Below are 27,771 nucleotides of genomic sequence, written 5' to 3' on the forward strand. Positions count from 1 at the left end.
GACTTAAGTTCTCTCACGTTCAAATGGTCAGAATCTATTGCCGGACAAAATGGACGGCTTGATCAAGGTAGACTGCCTCGTGTCCTGTGTGTGTGTCCTCTAGTTAAAGACTTAGGCCACAGGGGAGGTCATCCTCAACTCATGTAGCCATTGGTTGGGATGGTCATCTGATCAGAATCAATCAATCAGATCTTGGTGGAAAATTTCTTAGTCTTAGACACCCTTAATAAGACAGTGGAAAAACCCCGGTAGTTGCACCATCAATCCATATAAGGTATTATACAATGTCAAAATAAAACATTACTGGACCTAAGTAGGTCACACTGTCCAGGTGAGAGTGTCTGGCTGTCCAGGTGAGAGTGTCCGGCTGTCCTGGTGAGAGTGTCTGGCTGTCCAGGTGAGAGTGACTGGCTGTCCAGATGAGAGTGTCTGGCTGTCCAGGTGAGAGTGTCCAGGTGAGAGTGTCTGGCTGTCCAGGTGAGAGTGTCTGGCTGTCCAGGTGAGAGTGTCTGGCTGTCCAGGTGAGAGTGTCTGGCTGTCCAGGTGAGAGTGTCTGGCTGTCCAGGTGAGAGTGTCTGGCTGTCCAGGTGAGAGTGTCTGGCTGTCCAGGTGAGAGTGACTGGCTGTCCAGATGAGAGTGTCTGGCTGTCCAGGTGAGAGTGACTGGCTGTCCAGGTGACTTGCTGTCCAGGTGAGAGTGACTGGCTGTCCAGGTGACTTGCTGTCCAGGTGAGAGTGACTGGCTGTCCAGATGAGAGTGTCTGGCTGTCCAGGTGAGAGTGACTGGCTGTCCAGGTGACTTGCTGTCCAGGTGAGGGTTTGGACAACACAAATTGTTGGCATCAACCAGCATCTGATGATGTCACCATGTCTGTATGTATTAACGTTATTTTTTAGTGACCTCACCGGAAGTGACGTCACGCGTCTATTTACTTGACAAGCACGCGCCACTTTGGGAAATCCCCGGATAAATGCACGTGTGTGCTCACACCACTGCTCACCCCCTACTTGTATGACACACTGCACGCACATATCCGTTAAGTGGCCCCCACTACCCGTCATGCAGTTAGCGAGCCGAGTGTGAGACATAAAGATGACATTGTGCAGACGCGTGGTGTTGTGTGCCAGATCATATTTTACCATCACGTGTCACGTGTCAGTGGCTGGCCAGGTTTTTATTCATACGGTTTGCCAGGTAGTACAACACAGCTTCCATCTCAGGGGACATTACATCATAACAGTTGCGTTAGAAAATTGAACATGTGGATGTAATCAACTCAGCTCCCCCACCCCCACCCCCTGCCCCACACCTGGTTGTGCTGTCTTGACCACAGGTAACAATAGTTGAGGCCAAGAACGGAACAACTCACCTTTTCTGATCAGTTTTTTTCAAAATCCAAATACAGCTCTTTTTTTAAAAAACAGGTTTCCTCCCTTTGATTAAAAGGGAAGCAACCAAACACAACCTCCATGCGATTCTCCCCCTTTTCTGTTTCATCTCCAAGGTTGCCAGGTACGCGAGATGACTGGAGAAAATGTGTTGAAATTCTCCATCTGAGTCAGGACATGCTGGGTTCGCCAGGCACCCGACCCTCATCCCCGTCTATTGCACAATGTCACACGAGCGCTGGTTTTAAATTCATTTCAACATTTGCTTCAGATTTCAGCTCAAGGTCATTTGGTTCATTCGCACCTGTTTCTTTTGGGGGAATTTTTAAAATCATTTCGGGAAAACATGCGGAGATTTCTGCTGAAGATCTCAAAGCATGAAAGTGTTTAAAGATGGTAAATTAATGACAAGTAGAAGATTTCTGCTTCATTGACTTGCAATTATCTGTCAGAAACACATACAACATCAGACGGTAACAAACATACAACATCAGACAGTAACAAACATACAACATCAGACAGTAACAAACATACAACATCAGACAGTAACAAACATACAACATCAGACAGTAACAAACATACATCAGACAGTAACAAACATACATCAGACAGTAACAAACATACAACATCAGACAGTAACAAACATACAATATCAGACTCTTTCACACATACAACATCAGACAGTAACAAACATACAACATCAGACAGTAACAAAAATACAACATCAGACAATAACAAACATACAACATCAGACAGTAACAAACATACAACATCAGACAGTAACATACAACATCAGACAGTAACATAAAACATCAGACATTAACAAACATACAACATCAGACAGTAATAAACATACAACATCAGACAGTAACAAACATACAACATCAGACAATAACAAACATACAACATCAGACTCTTTCACACATACAACATCAGACAGTAATAAACATACAACATCAGACATTAAAAAACATACAACATCAGACAGTAACAAATATACAACATCAGACAGTAACAAACATACGATATCAGACAGTAACAAACATACAACATCAGACATTAACAAACATACAACATCAGACAATAACAAACATACAATATCAGACAGTAACAAACATACAACATCACACAGTAACAAACATACAACATCAGACAGTAACAAACATACAACATCAGATAGTAACAAACATACAACATCAGACAGTAACAAACATACAACATCAGACAGTAACAAACATGCAACATCAGACAGTAACAAACATACAACATCAGACAGTAACAAACATACAACATCAGACAGTAACAAACATACAACATCAGACAGTAACAAACATACAACATCACACAGTAACAAACATACAACATCAGACAGTAACAAACATACAACATCAGACAGTAACAAACATACAACATCAGACTCTTTCACACATACAACATCAGACAGTAACAAACATGCAACATCAGGCAGTAACAAACATGCAACATCAGACAATAACAAACATACAACATCAGACAGTAACAAACATACAACATCAGACATTAAAAAACATACAACATCAGACAGTAACAAACATACAACATCAGACAGTAACAAACATACAACATCAGACAATAACAAACATACAATATCAGACAGTAACAAACATACAACATCAGACAGTAACAAACATACAACATCAGACAGTAACAAACATACAACATCAGACAGTAACAAACATACAACATCAGACAGTAACAAACATACAACATCAGACAGTAACAAACATACAACATCAGACAGTAACAAACATACAACATCAGACAGTAACAAACATACAATATCAGACTCTTTCACACATACAACATCAGACAGTAACAAACATGCAACATCAGGCAGTAACAAACATGCAACATCAGACAATAACAAACATACAACATCAGACAGTAACAAACATACAATATCAGACTCTTTCACACATACAACATCAGACAGTAACAAACATGCAACATCAGGCAGTAACAAACATGCAACATCAGACAATAACAAACATACAACATCAGACAGTAACAAACATACAACATCAGACAGTAACAAACATACAACATCAGACAATAACAAACATACAATATCAGACAGTAACAAACATACAACATCAGACAGTAACAAACATACAACATCAGACAGTAACAAACATACAACATCAGACAGTAACAAACATACAACATCAGACAGTAACAAACATACAACATCAGACAGTAACAAACATACAACATCAGACAGTAACAAACATACAACATCAGACAGTAACAAACATACAACATCAGACAGTAACAAACATACAACATCAGACAGTAACAAACATACAATATCTGACTCTTTCACACATACAACATCAGACAGTAACAAACATGCAACATCAGGCAGTAACAAACATGCAACATCAGACAATAACAAACATACAACATCAGACAGTAACAAACATACAACATCAGACAGTAACAAACATACAACATCAGACAGTAACAAACATACAACATCAGACAGTAACAAACATACAACATCAGACAATAACAAACATACAACATCAGACAGTAACAAACATACAACATCAGACAGTAACAAACATACAACATCAGACAGTAACAAACATACAATATCAGACAGTAACAAACATACAACATCAGACATTAACAAACATACAACATCAGACAATAACAAACATACAATATCAGACAGTAACAAACATACAACATCAGACAGTAACAAACATACAACATCAGACAGTAACAAACATACAACATCAGTCAGTAACAATCATACAACATCAGACAGTAACAAACATACAACATCAGACAATAACAAACATACAACATCAGACTCTTTCACACATACAACATCAGACAGTAACAAACATACAACATCAGACAGTAACAAACATACAACATCAGACAGTAACAAACATACAACATCAGACAGTAACAAACATACAACATCAGACAGTAACAAGCATACAACATCAGACAGTAACAAACATACAACATCAGACAGTAACAATCATACAACATCAGACAGTAACAAACATACAATATCAGACAGTAACAAACATACAACATCAGACAGTAACAAACATACAACATCAGACAGTAACAAACATACAACATCAGACAGTAACAAACATACAACATCAGACAGTAACAAACATACAATATCAGACTCTTTCACACATACAACATCAGACAGTAACAAACATACAACATCAGACAGTAACAAACATACAACATCAGACAGTAACAAACATACAACATCAGACAGTAACAAACATACAACATCAGACAGTAACAAACATACAACATCAGACAGTAACAAACATACAACATCAGACAGTAACAAACATACAACATCCGACACTTTCACACATACAACATCCGACACTTTCACACATGCAACAGTTGATCCTACTACTCATGTACACTGTCAGAAAACTACGGGGGTGTTGGGGGGGGGGGAGTGTTGCAATACATTATTACCACCCACCTAACAGCATCATGCCGCTAGGTTTATTTGGAAAAAAATTATCGCCAAAAAAAATTCCACCAAGACGTGCACAGTCATTGTCAAATCTTCGGTTGGATGCAACTGAATCAAAAGCAGAGTTTAGTCTAGATTATGGTACAGTAGAAGTCAGTTTTGGTGGCCATGAAGTTGCATTTGAAAATGGTCTTTGGATAAATGGTAAGTATTTATTCTATTATAATTGTTCTCCTACTTTGAGTTTAGAGCTTTACACATAAAAGCTTTTTAGTCCTACGATTGTGCCTTAAGTAAGTAAAAGTAATTGTTGTTACTTCAGAAACAGCTGGAGGTGGTTCCACAAGGAGGTTATGAAACTAAGAAAAGCCAATCAAACGTTGCATGAAGAAAACAACTTATTGAAGCTTAAGATTGACATCCTGTTAGACATGGTATGTAGTTAAAAAATGTATCTGACATACTTCAACCTTTATTTTTCTTATTACTGCCAAGATAGTGGAAATTATAAGCCATTTTTTTTAAATTAAATTTTACAGCATTGTTTATGACCTAACGATAACAGTATCCATACAAAATTAAACATCTTTAAACCATCAATTATGTTGATAAAGCACATGTTGATTCACAAATTGTTGTTATAGAAAATAAATCAAATCTCAATTCAAATGGTTTAACAATATTTTCCTTCCCAGCTTGCAGAAACATCGGCAGTTTCACACTTTCATGAGAATGAACTCAAACAGTTGAGAGAAACAGTTTCACACTTTCATGAGAATGAACTCAAACAGTTGAGAGAAACAGTTTCACACTTTCATGAGAATGTACTCAAACAGTTGAGAGAAACAAAATTGTCTAAGAAACGCTGATTTGGTTGTCTATTTTTTCCTAACTTTTGTGAGGGATCTAAGAGATGTATACATGGACGGTTTGCTAGAAAATTACTGATATAGTTATAAAATCTATTAACTTAAATGACTGTATAAAGTTGTTTAAAATATTTAGATGGCATAATCTTCAATACCACATTACAAATTTAGTGTTGTTAGTACTGACTTAAACCAAAATCTTAACAAACATTTTTTTTTTGCATTCTTGTTTCCTTACATTTGATAAGTTATATAGGTTTATAGTGATACATTTAGTTTCCAAAAATATTTTTTTAAAAGATGGACTTTATTTCTTTAGTATTGGTGAGTGATGTATTTTGTGAATATTGCGACAACTGCAGAGAAAAGTTGTCAGTGTACATAAGTACATATGTATATAATGTTATAAATATCTTTATATGTGTAATAAAGAATGTTTATACGTTTCGTTTTTCTTCCTGTGGTGTTTGAATGTTATGAAAGTTAAATTGTAAGCTCTTAATTTGTATAGACAGCACATGAGACTTGTAATTGAACATCGGAATACATAAAAAATGTACATGTTTTTATTGCTTTAAATTTTAAATGATTATCTGACATGAACATCTATTTACATTTTTAACAAATTTATCACAGTACTTTCTGTTTTAATTTTTTTCAACATTCTTCATTTCTCTCTGGACATTTGGGTTTGGGTTTTCTATGAACTGAGAATAATAGAAAAAGTTTTAGAATTATCAGCAACTGTATGTTGTATACATAAAAGAAACCACAAGCTAAGTGGTAATAAAACATATATAAAAAAACAACTTTACATCAATAAGCTTTAAAAATGCACTGAAAATAAAACTAATCTTTCATAAAAGCTTTAGTCGCTCATGAGATCTACATAAGTTAGCAACCAAAGCAATAATGAAAGATAAGTTTTATTTTCTTATTTTCAGTGCACTTAAAAGCTTGTTGCTATAAAGTTTTTTTTTTTTAATTTTTTTTATTTTCTACTTTTTAGTGATTTCTAATTTATGAAGTCGACATGACTGAAAATATTTGCTTTAAAACACCATCAGTAACACCACCATATCTGAAATACAATTATCTGCCCAGTGAAAGCAGCTGTCCGTGACCATATTTTACAAACGTGCAAGTTGTATTATCTGCCGCTTATAGGCTTCATTAGATCGCCGTCTCTCAATTGTAAACATTCTCGTGAACCACAGCTCACTAGACTGTTGGGGTAATTGCATGGTGACCAGAAAGAAGGCATTGGGAAAAAAAGCTCACAGAAAAAAAGCACAAACAGATTATTGTTAAACTATACGAGCCGGCCCGCGGCATAACATACGCCGCTATTTAGTTGTTTTATTTTCTACTTTTCAGTAATTCATAATTTGTGAATTCGACAGTACCAACGCTGCCACTGAAAATATTTCTTTAAAACACTATAAGTAGCTCGTTTAGGACCATAACCCCCCCCCCCCCCCCCTACGTTTAAAATCGTTGGCTCTGCTTGTAAACATTTAGAGTGAACACAGCTCACTAAAACCATGTAGGGGTGGGGAGGTAGGGAGCGCGTTTACAGCTTGTTTTCTAGCGGCTCCCAGAGGAGAATTATATATATAGATTGTTGTAAGCCATGGCTATGTACAATCATACAAACAGCTAAGAAAATAAATTTATATGAAAAATAATTTTGCTACTTGTAACATTACCCTTTATTATCTTTCTCTGTGCGTAATGTCATTGGACTTCCACATTTTGAACAAGTCATTACAACTGATGTAGTTGTAGCTACTTCACCTAAAGATTCAAAAATTAGTTTACAGAGTATGCAGTGTCAATAGCATAAAAAAGTTCAATGGGAAATGTGAATTGATTACAAAAAAATTGCTCTAGTGTTACCTGCAGTCTGGGGAGTTTCCTGCACCTCACCCAGATATTGTGACAAAGCTTCGTCAAGTTTCTGTGCCTAGTAATAATAAAACAACAGAAGCTGCACTAAGTGTCAGGCAAACAAATCATAAGAACAGCACAAATAAACAAAACCAAGGACAATTTAATAGTAGATCTTCACTAGAATAACAAGAAATAATGGTTTAAAATCTACAAAAATACACATCAAAAGCTAAACCAATTCAATTAACTTAAAACTGGGGCATACAATTCGAAAGTATTCATTTTAAGCAGTTATTTGAGAGTAATGTTTATCTCCAAGTTGTTGGCATACCTTATTACAAGCTTCAATAAACACTTCCTTGTATTTCTGTATCTGGACACTTAAGACCTCTGATTCAAATTAAGAAATTTGCATTTAATTTACCATAACATACACCTACAAAACTATTCATGTAACAACATACTTAAAACCTGGTGTAAACCATATTGTCACAAATAGCTAAATTTAAGACATCTCTTATAGAAACGTTTTAATTTAACTAAGTTAAAGCTAGTAAATTATCCAGCACCTATGTTTATCCTACATTACCTTCTTTTGTTTTTCTCCCTTCACATATTCTGTATGAAATAAACAAAAGGGGAAAGTTATTGAAAAAACATCACATAACCAGTGAAACAGCTGTTTTTAACTTAAAAATAATTGGCCCAAATTAGTTTTTAATACAGTATACATTTTCTAATGCCTTAAATATAAAGTGTCCTAAAAATTTAAAAAAAAGTAAAGTAAAATGTGGATACTTACAATTTTAGGTCTGCTTCTAACTCTGCTCTTAAATTTGGTTTGGACATTTCATAACCCATACTTTCATAACCTAAAACAGGTGATGAAAAACAATACCAACTGGAAAAATTAAACCCTAATTTGATTCAAACAATCTAGCCCACACTTATGTGCATTTAATTATCAAAATAATAAAAATAGCCTACCTTCAACTAATCCCATGCCTAATTGGCCAGGTACAAATCTACCATCAGGTCTTAGACCTACATACTTACGAGCCTTAACCGTCTCAATATGGTCAGCATGAGTTGCATCAGTACCTGTTGGTTATAACAAAATGTTTTCCAATAAAATTTAGCCGTACAAGTATAGAACCCTATTTTTATGGTTTATTCAAATGTATAAAATACTTTGTGGTTAAAATCTTTACCAATGCCATGTTTCTCCATCAAGGAGATGAGATCAGCTTCAGTAAGTAGAAGTGGCGCACTTGTTTCTGCAGGAACTATCTGCAGAATTAGAAAAAGTCAGCACACAATATTTATAAATTTTAAATTATTATCGGTTATGAATATCGAAATTACTGAAGTTATCAACATAAGTATAAATAAGCCATACAGCTGAAGGTAACTATGTAGAAATCTTAATTACCTCAATTGAGTTTGGCTCAAACTGATCTCCCTGTCTATAGAGTGGAATTTCCTGTTTAGTTTAGAGAAACTCATGGATCAAAACAACTAAAGTTCATACATGACTACATTCAAGTTTTTAATTAATAATTAAGGTAAAGATTGTTATGAAAAAATGAGGTAGCATCTGTATATTTTAACTTACTTTAGCATTCCATCTATCATAAGGATATACATCTAGGAAGTTTTTGGCTAGAATCACTAAACCTTGTGCTGAAAACTATAATTTTAGTAACAGGTTAATCTAGGTACAAAAGCTTTTATTCCATTACAAAACTCAAATACAGATTGTCTAAAAAACAGTGCTTACTATTTCATCTGCAATGTTGATATCTACTATAGTTTCATGTCCCTGGGCATCTTGAGATACACAAGCCAAAAAGTGCCGCACTATAAATTCATACACCTTCTTATCATTACCCTAAACAAAATAAAGTACTGGATCATTAAAATATTTATTTGACTTAATATTATCATTTTGTAAAAATAATTCTTCAAAATTTTAGATGAAGTAGGAACCCAACAGAGATAGTGTTCTTAAATCAACAGATTTTTTAAAATCAAAAACTTCAAGCCTAAATAGAAAATAAGAACACAGTAAAATACATTTTAAATATGAAAATTAATATTTTTTTATATTAAAAAAAAAGTGAAAAAGAAAGACAACCGATTTAAAATATTTAAGTTTTAAAAACTCATTTTACTTTTTAGAAATGCTTTACAAAGTGTTTGTTAAAATTGCTGCAAATAAACTGTACACATTTACACATTAGAACAATCATGTTTAATTTTGATCAGTAAAACCATGAAATGATATCAGCAAAGTATATACCATGAATAATTAAATAAAAAAATACTGCAACCAAGAATTTTGAAAGTTCACCTGTAGGGTAGCAGTATACTTCAATGGGTGAATAGGTGGATGAGCTTGATCAGTTTTGGTACCATTTCTAGGATTTATCCCATTTTTTAAAACTTGCTGGGCAAACTCTAGGAAAAAGCAAAATACACTAAATTAATAGTTTGGAAAAAAAATGTTTCAGACAAATCAAGAAAAAACAAAACATGTTTTCCATTGATATAGATATCAATAGGAAATTAGAAAGTCAATAGGAGTTTCAATTATGTGATGTACATGAAGAATAAGAGAAGCAAATAATACCACATAATTGGGCATAAGTATTCATTTAAAGCAGTACAAGTGAAAAATAAGAAACAAGCTAAATACAAACAAATATATCAACATTCATCAAATTACCTCCCCAATCTGGGTCTCTTGTTTGTTCAGATACTAGAGCTGCCAAATCCATTTCTTTGGGGAAAATGTTTGTTTCAGTACGTGGATAACTAATGAAACCTTGTGTGTAGAGATGTTCTGCTATTTTCATTGTTTCCTTGGCATTAATCTTTAGCTTACTTGATGCTAATTTTTCTAATTCCTTTATAAAAAAAATGGTAACAAAACATACAAAATGTTATTCAAAGTACACTTTTATCATTAAAACGTTTTTAAAAAATTAAACACATATATTTTTAAGTTAGAGTACAAGCTACAAAAGGATTTACAAATCTCAAATGTATAGTAATATCTCTTACAACTGTATCCAATGCCTGTGGTCGCCATTTGCTTTTGCTCTTACTTTTTATATCAATTACAGTGGCTACAGGATTCTGATTAAAAGTATAAAAAAAATTTGTTGGGAAAGTTGAAAACGTTTTAATTATAATTTTCCTAATATGGCTAGTTAACTATACAACATCATAAGTTTAGTAGTCACAATTGAAAAATTATTAGCTCTAAATAAAAGCGATAACTTTAATAAAAATAAGTTTATTATAACAGACAAAATTTATTTTTTTACTCTGTATTAAATAATAATTGCAAATTTACTTTACATTTTTTACTTAGATTATATTTCTTACTTCAAGGCAACAGTTATATAAATCTTCACACAATCGATTCCTGAAAAAAAGCAAGGTACGATGGATTTTAAATTTCACATTGTTAAAAGAATGTGCATGTAAAATATCAATGGCTGAGATAAAAAAATAATATCAATCTTTTAAAATAGGTCCTACATACTTTTTTTAATAGTAGAAAATTATACTATTGATGCAAAGAAAATTTCTTTTGTATGGATCTCAGAGACTTAAATTTACTAACCTTTGCCAACTAAAATCTGCTTTAACCTCATCATGTTGATGTAACACTAATAGGAGAAGAAAATTGATGAGTCGCATCAACAACTAAAATACTTTTCATAAAACCTTTATTTTTTTTTAAAAAAAAAAGCTATTTAAGTACCTAGCAATTTACAGAATTATGTTACTTTCACAGTGATCAAGCGAGGATACTGTTTTACGTTTAATACTGTGAATTATTAATTATAATATAAATTATTTTATTAAAATGATTTGATTTTACTCAAATATCAATATTTTAAAATGACCCCTTATGTTCGAGAATGGTTGAGGAACAAATGCCTGTGCTTGTTTGTATCTCTCTACAACAAATCCCAAAGTAGGAAACTGACAACTCCCGTAACTGATCAGCTGCTCAGATAATGCCTGAGGGAAAGTTTTTCGCAGCCTCAGAGTTTGAAATCTTGTAAAAGCTGCTCCTAAATAAACAAAACAAAATCATTGTTGAAGCAAGTAATGAGCAATGTTTATGACAGTGCATGAAATTATGTAAAAAGTAATTGTTACTCATTAACAAAGACAGATTTCTGCAATATTGCATGGTTTTCATTACAACAAAAAATAATTGATTCACCTATACGTAGATCTAATTCTTGGCGAACATCAACTGCATCATTAATTCTGGCATCAGGGGCAGCTAAATTATTGATGGCTCTGGTAATAGCTCTATATTAAATGTAAAAAAAGTTTTCAAATAATAAGACAAATAAAAAACAAAATCAATGTTTAGAATGAGGGCACAAACAGAGAGTAAAGTGTGATTATAATTTGAGTATAAACCAGTTATAATTTTAATTTTCTTCTAAAAACTTGAGTCATACTTACTGAGGTGTAATCTCTGAGAACTTGGCTCTATAAACTTTAATGTTCGGTTTCACTGAGTGACAATAAATAATTAATGAAACAACTTAAAATCAGTGGCGGTAAAATATATTATTTCACTAAGTCCCAGTCAATATTTAAACAAATGTAAAAAACATTTTCACTTTACACAATCATTAAAACCAAAATTATTAAGACAAGATAGTCAATACATATGAGTAGTTTTCTGATCACGTGACTTAATAATTAACATTACAATTTTTACCTGCTTGACAAACATGAATTATTTCAAAGCCTATATTTTCTCCTTCACGATCACAATCAGTCCAAATAATTAAAGATTGACAGCCTCTGATCTCTTGTTCTAAGGTTCTCTGACAGTATAAAAAAGGATTTTTCAAGAACTTAATGTAGGGTAAACAATACATATTCTACATAGCCATTATCATTTACTTCCAGTTACTCAAGTTCTCCAATGAATCTTCACATCATATAAAATGTACCTTGATATCATTGTAATCTTGGGGGCAATGCTTCATGACTGGAGCACTGAACAAATCAACAGGATTACAGGCTCCCCTGATATATAGTAAAGAGAAATATATTTAATCAACCACTTTAAATGAAACACATCTTTTAATGAGAAAACATGAAGAAAAAAAAACAATGGAAATAACATACCACTTTTTAAATGACCCAGTAAACTCTAGCCCAAGCAGATGTCCAGAAACTGAGGTCATTGTCATAGTCACATCTTCATTCATTAATTTATACTCAAATTCATAAATTTTGTTGAACCTTGAGAACCCTTCACGCTTTAGACATATAATGTATAAAAAAAAGCATTATTAGAAAATAAATGGAAAATCATTTTTCAATTATGTATTAGTTGATAAAGCATATGGAGTATGGTATGCCTGTTTTATGTGGGTATGGCTATTTCATCTACTACTTCAACTAGTACACAATTCACTAGGACAATGTCAGTATTTTAATCCAGAACACAAAGCTAAAACCTCTAGTATTTCTTTTTGAAATAAAAAAAAACATGAAACTCAAGAAAAAAAAACATACCTTTCTACATTGACCATGTGAAAGAACATTCGCTAAAGATTTAGCAGCATCATTTTTCTCAGCAACATTCAAAACTCTAACCATTTTTTTAGGAAGAGATGTTGCTGATGGACTATACCTTCTAAGGTGGAGAAGAATGAAACGCATTGAGATATCACCAATGGATGCGTGGCAAGCTTTGGGTGTCATACATCAGCTGTGAATATTTAAAATAAGTCAAAATATTCCATACATTCTTTCAAATTATGTGCTAGATGCTTAACAGAAACTTTAAACTTAAAAATTAAACTATAATAGTCTCACATCGTTACTGTACTAATTAAATGTTTAATGAAGCTAATATTTTAAATAAAAGGAGTTGATGTTACTCTTACACTCTAACATAACAATGAAAGTCTTGTCTGATTGCAATTTAATGTTTACCTTATAAACAACCTTTAAAAAAATTTACAATTTTATTTTAACATTTAGCTAATTTAAACTGTACTTATCTAGTGAAGTTGTACACTTATTTTCAATTTTAAATTATGCCTTATATTCTTTTAAAGATTGGCATGGTAAAAATGTTTGTCTTCAACAGTAAACAGCCTAGATTTAGATTAATTATAATTTGAAAGTTTTAGGTTCATGTGATGGAAAATGAAATTGACCATATTAGTTGAAACCATTTTAATAGCCAAACCACATCGTTATTTATGTTTTTGGAATAGCTGTACATCGTTAGGGGTCATCTATAAATGACGTCACGTTTTTTTTTTGCCGATTTTTACCTCCCCTCTATGCTCCATCACAAAAGACAGACCCCCCCCCCCTAAAATGACACACAACTCAGCCAACAACCGCTACACCTCACCCCTCCTCAAGATTGAATTTGAATTTTTTAATGACCGATTTTTTTCCTAACATATTAACTGAGCTCGACCAACATAGGGGTCATCTATAACTGACGTCACGCTTTTTTTGGACGATTTTTACCCCCCCCCCCCTCCCCTCCGTCACACGTCGTCACAAAAAAGCCAGACCCCCCCTAAAATGACCCCCCCCCCTTCCTCAAAATTGCAGTTGAATTTTTTTTAAACACCTATATTTTTCAAAAATCTTGTCTGAACTCTGTCAAAATAGAGTATTTAAATCAATTGTTATTACAATTAATTAAATCAGTTTTCTAAAACGCAAAATAACGTCTAAAATTCGTTTTCTAACATTGTTTTTTTATAATGCAAAAGTGTGACGTCGCACCATCTGAACCCCTCCCCCTACGAGTGAGACGTCATTTATGGACGACCCCATAGGGTATTTTAATAAAAATTTCTATTAAACTTTTTTAAAAACAGTTTTCTAAAACGCGTTACTGCGACTAAAATTCAGTTTCTAACATTACTTTTTTAAAATACATAAAAATAAAATTATGACGTCACACAATCTAAACTCCTCCCCCCCCCCCTACCTACGAGTGTGACGTTATTTATGGAAACGTGTTGGGTTAAGTTTTTTTTTAATCTGTTGGCCTATAGCTATTTGAAATCGGCTGTGACGTCATTCCCCCCCCCCCCCAGAGTTTCTTCCAGGCATCTCTTCGGGGGGGGGGGAGGAGGGGGGGGGGTCGGGGGGTGGGCACCCCCGAATTTTTTTTGCCGCCCCCCCCCTCCCCCCCCCCCCCTCCCCCGAACGAAATGAAATTTATATAATTTATATAGAAAATAAATACTTTTAACAGTGTCCGCCCCCCCCCCCCCCCGAAGAAAGTCTACCGCCCCCCCCCCGAAAATTTCAAGTGCCCCCCCCCCCCCCGGAGAAAAAAGTCTGGAAGAAACACTGTTTCTCCCCCCCCCCCCCCCACCCACAAGCAGCACCAAACACGTAACTCTGGGTCATGGTGAGGTCACAAGAGCCACCATTGCTACGAGGTGGGGCGGGTTAGTCTTGTCCTCATGGTCATAGTCAACTTTTGCAAGGATTACAATATTAATTTGAAATAACAAAATAAAATAGAATCAGAGAGACACTAGATTTGGGGTGGTTAAAATACCGATAGATAAATTATGCTACATCAATAGCTAGATTACCAGGCTTGGGCGATGTAAGTTTCATTTGAAGAACAGCATTATTTTAGAGTACTTTTTCCCGTGTTTTTTTTTTTTTAATAAATATTTAACTGACAATATCAGCGGAAAATTTGCGTTCTGAAAAATTAGTAAATCCGCCGAAACTCTGAATCTTGACCTAGATCTACATTTCATTTTAATCTAGGATGATCACACCAGTCACACAGCGCATATTCGAGTGTCTGTTAGACCTATGTACTGAAAGTTACTGTAAGTCTCGATTTAAATACGACCATGTGGAAAGCGCACGCCGGCCTTTTCCGTAGAGGTCGTTTCCGTTTTTTTTTTCCTAATTTTTAAAACTTCGTACAAAATATTATGCAAAAATCGAAAATTGGCGGAAAAATTCGGCGAAAATGAAATCATCGGAGGAAAATTGCAGCTGAAACGGAAAAATCGGATTTCCGATAAAATTCGGAAAAGTCATATCCCTGAACTAATAAAAAAGTAAAAAATTCTTTCAGGTCTGATGGGTCATTAGAAATTGTTAAAGAGTGCTTCTGTTCCTTTGACTTCTAATGTCAGCACTAAGCTGCCCTTACTCAACTTTCCACAACTGGTTAGGTATCCCTAAACTTTAAGGTTTATAATAGCATCTTACAACTCTCAACCCGATCATTCCAAAATGATACTTCAACCACCAATTATCAATTAACCGGACAGGATTGTCCTTAAATGACAGCAGCAAAGTGTAACAAGATTTTTACCCATCTTCCCTTCATATATGGGCTATAGTGACGTCACAAAGTTACACTCTCCTTGTGAGTACAATGTTATACCATGTTTACACTTGTACACTTGCAAAATATTTACTATACACATCTAGAAAAAACAAACTATACAGTTTTTTCCTAGCCATGTTGTATAGTATAAGTATAGGCCTACATGTCGAAAGTATAAAAGCAGTGTATGTTGTATAGTATAGGCCTACATGTCGAAAGTATAAAAGCAGTGTATGTTGTATAGTATAGGCCCCCGAAGAGATGCCTGGAAGAAACTCTGACCCGCATTCGACCGTGGGATCACAATACAAAAAACACACCGGGGTTACTACACAGTAGGGTGTGAGCTCAACACACACACGCACTCTCCCCTAAGTTCGAGACTATTCTAACCTATTCTAATCTGACCTCACAATGACCCGTAACACAAGTATACACCCACACTTCTTGGAAAACTAAACAACTAATTTGTTATCAATTCGGCTAAAACAAATGGAAACTAGACTTGATTAATTTTATCTCCAGATCTAGATACACCCTTAAAGCGCCACTAAGGTTCAAACACTCTTGAAGGTGGAGGGTTTATTAAATTATTAGTTCGACACACTTTTACTTACTATAACTACTTAAATACTATTACTATTACTAATTACTAATTGGGCCTACTTAGTTGTATTATTAACTTATAAAAAGACTTATTAAAAATTATTATTACTATTACTTATATTTATATTTATAATTATATTACGTAATACTTTAATACTACTATTTAAATAGTATTAGATCTTGTATTACTCCAGAAGTATTAGTTACACAAAAGCATGGCATTTGCCTGAATAAAATGGTAATCAATCGTTTTAGGTACGTAAAAATCGCCCGCGGATAGACATGTACGAAAAAGTTACCTCATTGTCAAGGCTTTAATACTTTTTAATAGAAGTATATTGTGATATATTTGTGTCAAATATTATAGATAAATGAATAATAAACCAAAATCAATAGCTAAATATATCAATATAGGCCAGAAATTAACATTAAACAGCGGTGTTTGTGAGCATGATTTGCTATATAAACAGCAGCCATTTGTAAAATAAAGTGGCTTCCCCTGAATCTCGCTCTATAAGTTTAAAAAAAACTTAAACAAGATGGCTGCTATAGTAAATGAGCATGGTTGCATCTGTTGGAAACATCGCTAATCTTCATTTATTACTGAAAAGTTTTAATTCAATTATTTAAAAACAGGTACATATATGAAACAAGGAAACATTTTTGTATTTTTCAAAACATAAATCCTCCTCAAAATGTGAAGTAATTATTAAAATTTAAGGAGTCACCTGTTTTTAACATTACTAGTTGCGGGCGATTTTACGTACCTAAAACGATAGATTACTGACAAAAGCCAAATGTAAAAGTGTCACAAAAGTCGTCAGATCAAAACATCAGAAGTTCACAGGGATGAAAATAAAATTTGGTAGGCCTACAAGCCTCTAGATGTAGATATCTACTTTGGAGGACAAAAGAGTGCGTAATGTAGATTCAGATTGCATCATGTTCTTATTACGGTTGTTTGCAATGAAACCTCTACTAGACCTACACATCACATTGCATCATTTAGAATTTTGTAGATCTAGACTCTACTTTCATTATCTCCAGTTCAGGTTTTTAGCGCAATTTCCATACGGACTATTGCGATTATTAACTCGTCAAGGATGGATGTGTGTCCGCAGCTTTAAGTCGTATCTCCTCCTCAACGAAGCAATATCGAGGACTAGTTCCAAAAGCAAATATGTTAAGCAAGTTCCGAGGATGATTGTGGGCCTAAAAAATTCCCGGAATTCCTTCCTGGAAAAAAAAACCTCGAAAAAATGCAACCAGACAACTTAGCGACTTGAAACATTTACCAATAGATTCCTGCCATAATTTAGAACAATATTGCCGAAGAAAGTTTTCAAAAATATCCTTCCGTTCGGTCACAAAAAATTAATTAAGGAAATTGCGCTTAAATTGTCACTAGACTTTTTATTAACTTGTTTTAGCAGACTTCACCTTAATTTTACAAACTTTCGTAATCTACATAATAAAATAATAATACAAGCTTGAAGTTTAGAATATTTTGTATTCAAATAAATACTAAATTATTGTTCAAAGGATCAGTGATGCACACTATCAAAATAATGATAACGACACACAATAGGATTATTTCAGCGCCTTTCTTGATGCCCACCGAGATTTTTCCTGGGGGCCTACCGGGATTTTTCCCGGTAAACCGGCGGGCCAGTTCACCCCCGCAAGACAACACGTTTCTTGATGACTATTTCTTTCTTCGTTCAACCTTCTTACCCACACTTAGGTGACCACATTTTCGCGGTAGGCAAGTATTTTGTAATGGTTTCTTGGAATTCAGTATTTAGACGCTTTTTCTTTACATCCATTTCACGACCCACCAAGGCAGTCATAAGTTGCTGCCCTTACACTATACAATATGTAAAGGGTGGGGCGGAGAAAAACAGGTTGGGGATTGGCTGTTAAAGTTAACTTCTCCCTCCTCTATGGCTTTTTCAATTCGCAATGGAACATAGTCTATTTACAACACCCTTCCACCACAACACCCTTCCACTACAACATCCTTCCGCACTTTTCTGTCACTTACAATTTTTTTTCCAACTCTGTCCCCAAAGTTACGTTACAGTGCTTACGATTTATTCTTGAAATGTGTATTTAACTACAAAATCTATTCATAATTGGAAACTAGCGGGGTGTCATAGGTAGTGAAAAAAAGATAATTAACATTTAATACCTAGGTAAATTGACTTTGTAAAGACTAAAACGAAACTCATCACCTTAAATAGCTCCAATAGTTTCCATTTCTAAATGGTCCAAGACCCACTGTGAACAAAACAACTGTTGTCAAATCACCGCTTTCGACATCTGCGGTCAAACACCCTTAGGTCAAAGCACCGCGTACCGTATATATATATATATATATATATATATATATATATATATATATATATATATATATATATATATATATATATATATATATATATATATATATATATATATATATATATATATATATATACTAGCTGCATACCCGTGTTCCGCCAAGGTGAATCATTTTATTCCTTTAGCGCCGCGTATACCTGTGATTCGCCACAGTGTGAAAATGGATATTTCCTCAGAGTTTACCGCGATGCGCGCGGGTGCGGATCCCTGCATTGGGGCGAATATTCCTTCAGCGCATATGGATATAAATATTACCTCGAATTGAGGTCCCCGCATTGGGGTGAATATTTTTTAGCCCACCTCGCTGCGCACGGGTGTTGGTATCCTCAGAGTTTACCGCGCTGCGCGCTTCGATACTGTGCGGATATGGATGTTACCTCAGAGTTTACCGCTTTTATTTATAGTAATTTAAATAGTAGTGTATAATTTATTTTCTACTTTTTAGTGTATTAGTACATAAAACGTTTTTTCCGAATTTTTTCCCAGTAATTTACGTTTTTTTTACAATAGAGTTACATGACTAAAACCATTGCGCGTCTATTGAACGTGATGGCGCAGCTATGGAACCTGATGGCGAAGCTATTGAACGTGATGACGCGTGTGGTGTGGTTGGATAGACATGCCTACTAATTCGGTCCAAATTTTAATTAATTCATAAAAAATTAATTAGGCATCCAATTAAGTCAAATTTAATTTCAGATTGCATTGTCTTCATGTCTTGACCCATTCGGGCATTTGTCGCATTCGAGCAAGTGTCCATTCGGGCATTTGTCGCATTCGGGCAAGTGTCCATTCGGGCATATGTCGCATTCGGGCAAGTGTCCATTCGGGAAATCGGGCTTCGGGCAAACGGCATTCGGGCAAGTGTCTTAGAACATAGGATTGGTGACGCTTTGATGAAACCCGTATTATATATTCCGTCAGACTTACCGGGGACGGGTACGCTAGTGTATATATATACACCAACACACACACGCAAGCCTAGCTTATAAATATCTTGAGATAAAAATTCTGACAGCGAACAGCAAGTCGAATCTTCCAGAATCTCCTGTACCTTATCATAACCTGTACCGAGACCAGATCAGCAAGGCAAACATTTTTTTCAAAATTAAATAAAATACAGTGAGTAGCAGTTAATGGAAAAACTGACTTTTTCATCATCTTTAGATAAATTATTTATTTCACCAGGTAAATATTTATAATAAATTATATATATATATATATATATATATATATATATATATATATATATATATATATATATATATATACATATATATATATATATATATATATATATATATATATATATATATATATATATATATATATATATATATATATATATATATATACCAGCGTAAGTAAACGACACATTGTTATGTAACGGTAGCTTTTGTTGGCAATATTTTCTCCACACTGATCTAGCCAGTTTCGTTTTCGCAAAGAACGCTACATAAATATTTTATTTTTTGAAATAAATATTTTTTAATCGATGATTAGCATCTTTCCGGATTAAATTAAGCGATAATTACACAAGCCTCCCCCTCACCCTCAGCCAGCACCTCGCTACCTGAACAGATTATTTGCAAGTGTTTGATAAATTCCATCCTTAAACAATTTATGTTTCAGTTTTTTAACTGTAACACAAGCAGGTTTGCTCAATACGTGGAGCTGTGACGTCACTACATGCGTCATGACGGGGAAACTGTAAGGTGCAGATATCAACATTGTTGGTACATATGTACACACATACATCAACAGATATCAACATTGTTGCTACATTTGTACACACATACATCAACAAATATCAACATTGTTGGTACATATTTACACACATACATCAACAAATATCAACATTGTTGGTACATATGTACACACATACATCAACAGATATCAACATTGTTGGTACATATGTACACACATACATCAACAGATATCAACATTGTTGGTACATATGTACACACATACATCAACAAATATCAACATTGTTGGTACATATGTACACACATACATCAACATATATCAACAGTGTTGGTACATATGTACACACATACATCAACATATATCAACAGTGTTGGTACATATGTACCCACATGCATCAACAGATATCAACATTGTTGGTACATATGTACACACATACATCAACAGATATCAACATTGTTGGTACATATGTACACACATACATCAACAGATATCAACATTGTTGGTACATATGTACACACATACATCAACAAATATCAACATTGTTGGTACATATGTACACACATACATCAACATATATCAACAGTGTTGGTACATATGTACACACATACATCAACATATATCAACAGTGTTGGTACATATGTACCCACATGCATCAACAGATATCAACATTGTTGGTACATGACAGCCACACCATCATGTCATGACAGCCACACCATCATGTCATGACAGCCACACCATCATGTCATGACAGCCACACAGTCATCACGTCACGTGCCAGCCACACCATTATGACGTGACGTGACAACCACAGTATCATGGCGTGACAGAAACATCATCATGTCGTGACAATCACACCATCATGAGGTGACGTGACAGCCACAGTATCATGACGTGACGTGACAGCAACATCATAACGTGACATCAAACACCATTATGACGTGACAGCCAACACGGTCATCACGTGACAGCCACATTACTATGGCCTGACGTGACAGCCACACGATCACGACGTGACAGCCAAACCATCATGACGTGACAACCACACCATCATGACGTGACAGCCACACCATCATGACTTGACAGCCAACAACACCATCACAACGTGACAACCGACAACACCATCATGACGTGATAGCCACATCATCATGACGTGACAGCTACACCATCACAACGTGACAGTCGACAACACCATCATGACGTGACAGCCACACCATCATCACGTGACGTGACAGTCACGTCATCATGACGTGACAGCCAACAACACCATCATGACGTGACAACCACACCATCATGACGTGACAGCCAACACGGTCATCACGTGAGAGGCAACATTAATGCTACCAGCACTGGCAAACAGCCAGGGAATATTCCTAAGACAACGCGAGAGATTTTGAAAGCGGATGTTTTTAATCAGAACCTGGTGTTCCATCTCTTCTTCCATCTCCTGTAGTGGTGGGGGTGGGGTGGGGTGGGCTGGAACAATACCAGATTCACGTCTCTTCAGAGATTCACGTCTCTTCAGAGAACACATTTGACGTCTGCCACTCTTAGATCAGGCTGTCTCAATCTACGTCATAAATTTCTCAATCTATGTCATAACTGTCTCAATTTAAGTCATGACTATCTCAGTCTACGTCATGACTGTCTCAGTCTATGTCATGAAAGTTGAGACCCATCATTAATTTCAATCAATACCTGATTCATCCAATTACCTGGTCAGTTTTGTATTGACCTGGCGGAATCTGTTCTAAAACTTAATGGCATAAGATGGGTATGATGATATATGAGCATGTATGATGACATATAAGTATGTATTATGTTGCGAACATGCTACGTGAACCCTTGGAGGTCGTCCATAATGACGTCATGCTAATTACGTGCAACAACCCTTCTCCCCCCTCCCTCCCACTACACCCATTGCTATGGTTAATTCTGTTTAAAACTGCAGGTTTCAATGTCGTGAAACTGATGTGTTGCAACATGTCGTGAAACTGATGTGTTGCAACATCTGATCTCCTCTGCTGTGAGATTGTTTGGGATGTTCTAAAAACTTTTGAAAGGGGTCCCAACAATTTCTGCTGCAGTTAGACAAAATATGTATCTGTTGTTAGACCAGTGTCTGCTATCAAAGAATTCCAGAATTAAAAGAACGAAAATATTTACTTGCTGTCTAATTTACTTAGCGAAGTGAAATGCAACCCACGTAAACTTAGAATTTTTAAACAGATTCTTGCTACGAGTTGAGTCCGGATATTAAACTAAAGAAAAGAACTTGAAAGTGGTAAATGTCAATATTACCTCAACGAAAGTCAAACAGTATTAAACAACGGAAGTCTCCCATCTATTCAAGAAACTTTTGGGATAACACTACAAAAATATTGTTAGATAATATCGCGAAATTATATACAAAATACATTTGTTTAACAAAATAAACCGGGAGTGATCTCCCCTAAACTTTCTCGAATATTCTTATGTAACACTACCGGGGATGGCAACTCGGGATACAGACACAATAGTTAATCATATTTAATTACTTAAACTTTTTAAAATAGAATAGAATCTCCTAGAAAAAAGAATTTCACAGGTTGATGAAATTTTATATATAAGTATTATATCAAATTTGTAGATCCGTATCAACTTTTGAGCGATTTCCGATAACCGGAAGTGGAACTTTTTCTACTTTCAATTTTTTAGTACCATTTCAGATAGTTACATGAAGTTTCACATATAAGTAAAAGATCTAATTCTCTAACTTCTATCAAATTTTGAGTAACTTCCGTTGACCGGAAGTGTTAATTTATGTTATTTCCGATTTCTCAAAAAAATGCATGTGAATTTATAAAGTACTAATAATATTCCGCACTATTATACACGTTTTATTTGGCGTTCACTTGGTATGCAATTCTTTTTTCTACGAGATTCTATTCTATTTTAAAAGTTTAAGTTATTAAAATGGATTTAAAATATTGTCGATATCCCGAGTTGCCATCCCCCGTTGTGTTATATAAGAATTTTCGAGAAAGTTTAGGGGAGATCACTCCCGGTTTATTTTAGAACCGAATAATCACACATCTAATTATACACTAATGAGTGTTTCATGTGTGTATTTTTGGAATTAGGCTAAATTAATTAAAGTTTTGTTTATTTATTTATTTATTTTTATAAAAGAACTGTTTTGATCTTCTCATTAAAAAAACCACATTGAACTTGAATGGCTGAAACCTCGACCTCGTTAAAGTTGAATTTAATTAAAATATTAAAAGGTAGATCTAGATCTGTATTAAAGTGAAATAAAAACAACTAATACAGTTTTTGAATGTTTAATACTTAGACTTGTGGTGGGGTGTCCCTAAAAAAAACAGTCGTATGATGCAACATATTTTAATTAGGTTATCGGGACTCATTAACTAAAAACCTGGACGGTAAGAAAGAATATTTTGACGTGTCGCTTTCTGGTAACAGTTTAAACTTTATTTATTTCATTGTGAAAATTAATGATCGATTTTAAAGAAGAACATTTTAGTGAGGGGTGGGGTGGGCTTTGGGGGTGGGGACTAGGAGAGCTAGTACCGTGAATTGTATGATCTTATTTCGATCGCACCACACTCTACTTACTGTCTAAGTTTGATATTATCGCAGCTATAGTAATGTCCATTCATTGATATAACAAACCTGATGGTCAGATATAGATCAACAATGTTATTTGTCTGTTGATATGCGCACGGGATGCTGCGCAGTTCACCAATGGCCACACCCACGTGACCTCCTGCCGGTGACTAATTGGTCAGTACTTCCGGTACACCAGCAAGGAAGAGATAACTCGTGGGGAAACTTTTTAAAAAAGGTTCTGCGGATCTAAGGTCACAAGCCTTGACCTTGCGTGGATCTAAGGCCTTTAACCGTTGACCTTCAGTTGATCCAAGCCATGACCTACTTGTGACCATATCGAGAATTCCAGTCATCTCCGGTCCCTTCATACACAGTATGTGACCTTATGCGTGTCAGACTAGTGCATACCGGTAATGACCTTTCACATGATAGATGACCTTACAGGATACCTGAGGTTCCATGAGGTACATGACCTCACACAATGTGTATGACCTATTGAACATCAAACCAGCACAATATATTTTGTTTACTTCTCGCGGTAACTCAATCCGTTGTTTTACAAACCCTCCCACCCCACCCCCACCCCACCCTACGGTAGACCCACCAGTAAACATCTACATCACAAGATTATTGAAGTCGTGAGTTCATTTCATCATTCTCCCCCCCCCCCCCCTGCCTTCAGGCTCGTATATCATCATGCATGTTAGCTGTTGCGAAAACTATTTTTATTTTCTCTCAATTTTTACTTTCTCGTATATACGAAGTATAGAGAAAGTATTGTAATCGTGCACAAAAATCAATTGAAATTTTAACAATTTTTACCGTATTACACCTCAGTCCTTCATCACATCCGAAGTATAGAGGACTTATTTTAATCGGGCAAAAATTATCAATCCAGATTTATCAAAATTAAGAGGTTTTATGCGTAATCCAGTTTGAAAAACTGGGCGTTGCAATTCTGTCCGTATGTCTGTGTGTGTGTGTGTCTGTCTGTCTGTCCGTGTGTAAACACGATAACTTGAGTACCGTTACAGCTAGGTTGATGAAATTTCATATATAAGTATTTCATCAAAATCGTAGATCCGTATCAACTTTTGAGCGATTTCCGATAACCGGAAGTGGTACTTTTCCTACTTTGAATTTTTTAAAAGCCTATAACTTGAGTACTATTTCAGATAGATAAATGAAATTTCACATGTAAGTAAAAGATCTAATTCTCTACCTTCTGTTAAATTTTGAGTAATTTCCGTTGACTGGAAGTAGTAATTTACGCCACTTCCGATTTCTCAAAAAACTAATGTAAATTTTAAAAGTACTAATAATATTGCGCACTATTATGCGCTTTTTTATTTCGCGTTCACTTGGTGTGCAATTAATTTGTCTACGAGATTTTATTCTATTTTTAAAACTTTAAGTATTTAAAATGGATTAAAAATCATGTCTATAGCCCGAGTTCCCATCCCCTGTTATTTTATATAAAAATATTCGAGAAAGTTTAGGGAAGATCACTCCCGGTTTATTTTCTGTTGCATTTTATTTTGTGTACCGTCGACAGGCCAACACGTACACACCGCTCACATACACACACGCAACACATGCTACACTCACACACATATTCCTTCACACATGCAGTCCCCACCCCACTGTCTTATCTCCTGCCATTCCCCCCCCCCCCCCCGACATACCTACCCATCGGCTCAAAACTTTCACGTTTTCTTAAGTGTTGGGGCTCTGTCGGGGTAAATCTTCATGTATCAACTTAACCATACACACATACCATGAGCGTTGAGGCTCTGTCAGGGTGAAAGCTCACGTTTTAACAACCGTACTACTACTAACACCACTTCCCCTTCCACTCCCCCACACAGCTACAAACACCCCTCCCCATTCAATTCCACAAACAGCCACAAACACTCCTCCCCATTCCACACCCCCACACATAAACTTACACCCCTCCCCCATTCCACACTCCTAAACAACCAACAACACCATTTCCCATTACACCCCACACAGCTACAAAAATTCCTCCCCGTTACACCCCACACGCAGTTACCAACACCCCTCCCACACACAGTGACCAACACCCCTCCCACACATAGTGACCAACACCCCTCCCACACACAGTGACCAACACCCCTCCCACACACCCCTCTAAATTCTTTCCAGTTGATTTCCAGTTCCTCTTTGAATGCAGCTTTGGCGAACACACCAGTACTGCAGATCAGGTACTACTGTTTCATTGCCAAATCAACTTCCATTTCTTATACATCCTTAGCACGGACTGTCAATTCAAATGTCTTGTTTTCTTCTTGCTGCTTGTGTTTACATCTGGACAGTTTATAAACATTTCATTTAACACCCAATTACCTCCAGCAATGCTGAGCGCGAGTTCACTCGGAAAAAATGGGAGAATAAATTCGCCCATAACTATGTATGTTTGGTGTATTTCCAAAGCTGTGATGTACAACACTAATTAGACAATTATATCCTATTTTATTTTAAGATTGTATTTTTCTTAGATTGTATCCTAAGATTGTATCCTAATATTGTATCCTCCTAAAGTTGTACCCAGAATTCCACCCAAAAACTACATCCCAATGCCCCATTCTTCCCAGCCTCACAAAATTATCTTTCCCATTTTATTTCATCTCAACCGCCCAGACTGGCAATACCCTCAAACAAAACTCTGCCTTGACTCACCCCCCTGGCCCAACCCTCCTCCCTGCTCGACCCCAGGTTTTTACCTCAGCAGAACACCCCTCTGCCCCCTGCCCTTCAGTTTACCTGCCTACACGCTCCCACTCCGCCCCACCCCGCTCCACCCAGCAAACAATTCAACCTTCCTCTAATGTTTTCAAGTGAGTTGCCTAGTCCTGTTACTTGTTGCCGACTTGCCTGTTGTCTGACTTGCCTGTTGTCTGACTTGCCTGTTGTCTGACTTGCCTGTTGTCTGACTTGCCTGTTGTCTGACTTGCCTGTTGTCTGACTTGCCTGTTGTCCGACTTGTCAGCTGTCTAGCTTGCCTGTTGTCTTACACAGGTCACCTTTGCCCCTTTTCATCAATCTTGAATTGACCTACCGACCAATTTTGCTCAAACTACATGCTACTTTAATTGTTCTGTTTACAAGGCTGATTCCCCTTAGCTACCCCCCCCACACCCAATAATCTTCTACAGTGAACCTAAAAAATGATTCCCCTCCAAAATGACCTCCCCCCACATACAACACCCCCTCCCCCATCAGCAATGATACATATATATTAAACAGGCCGATCTTTCAGTGTTTTCAATCAAGTCCTAATGTTTCCATTCGCATCTCGAGATTCCATTTATTGCGTAAAAATCTGGCCAACGAGGCCTACCTGGCCTACCTGGCTTACCTGGCCTGTCAGC

General features: G+C 35.7%; 1 protein-coding gene and 1 pseudogene across 4 annotated transcripts; one reads left to right on the top strand and one right to left on the bottom strand.

The window, feature by feature from the left end:
• Positions 1–4,914: 4,914 nt before the first annotated feature.
• Positions 4,915–5,766, top strand: LOC131949691 (protein chibby homolog 1-like; annotated as a pseudogene).
• Positions 5,767–6,424: 658 nt separating this feature from the next.
• Positions 6,425–19,211, bottom strand: LOC131949666 (DNA topoisomerase 3-alpha). 4 transcript variants are annotated; one of them, XM_059311521.1, is made up of 24 exons: positions 19,152–19,211; positions 13,228–13,423; positions 12,835–12,968; positions 12,657–12,732; positions 12,419–12,527; positions 12,157–12,208; positions 11,906–11,997; positions 11,580–11,744; positions 11,294–11,339; positions 11,053–11,092; positions 10,726–10,800; positions 10,388–10,568; positions 10,013–10,119; positions 9,440–9,550; positions 9,275–9,349; positions 9,092–9,142; positions 8,871–8,949; positions 8,647–8,760; positions 8,462–8,531; positions 8,249–8,277; positions 7,991–8,049; positions 7,666–7,732; positions 7,476–7,563; positions 6,425–6,473 (listed from the first exon to the last, which is right to left on the bottom strand). In XM_059311521.1, exons 2-24 carry the CDS (start codon positions 13,414–13,416, stop codon positions 6,467–6,469), a joined length of 2,016 nt encoding a protein of 671 aa, XP_059167504.1. In that variant the 5' UTR covers positions 13,417–13,423; positions 19,152–19,211; the 3' UTR covers positions 6,425–6,466. The 4 variants fall into 4 exon arrangements, with proteins under 4 accessions (XP_059167504.1, XP_059167505.1, XP_059167502.1 ...); XM_059311522.1 differs by having other exon boundaries at positions 11,676–11,750; XM_059311519.1 differs by having other exon boundaries at positions 11,580–11,750.
• Between the last annotated feature and the right edge of the window lie 8,560 nt (positions 19,212–27,771).

The sequence above is a fragment of the Physella acuta genome, unplaced genomic scaffold (genome assembly GCF_028476545.2).
Source record: "Physella acuta isolate Inbredline_101_S28 unplaced genomic scaffold, ASM2847654v3 ptg000709l, whole genome shotgun sequence".
NCBI classification, from domain to species: Eukaryota; Metazoa; Mollusca; class Gastropoda; family Physidae; genus Physella; species Physella acuta.

Excerpts from the sequence above, each read along its gene's own strand:
- LOC131949666 (XM_059311519.1), bottom strand. The coding sequence starts at position 13,416 with ATGACACCCAAAGCTTGCCACGCATCCATTGGTGATATCTCAATGCGT. Across the intron at positions 11,093-11,293 it reads GCAGATTTTAGTTGGCAAAG|GAATCGATTGTGTGAAGATT; the intron begins GTTAGTAAATTT and ends GCTTTTTTTCAG. Across the intron at positions 7,564-7,665 it reads GGAAACTCCCCAGACTGCAG|GTGAAGTAGCTACAACTACA; the intron begins GTAACACTAGAG and ends TTGAATCTTTAG.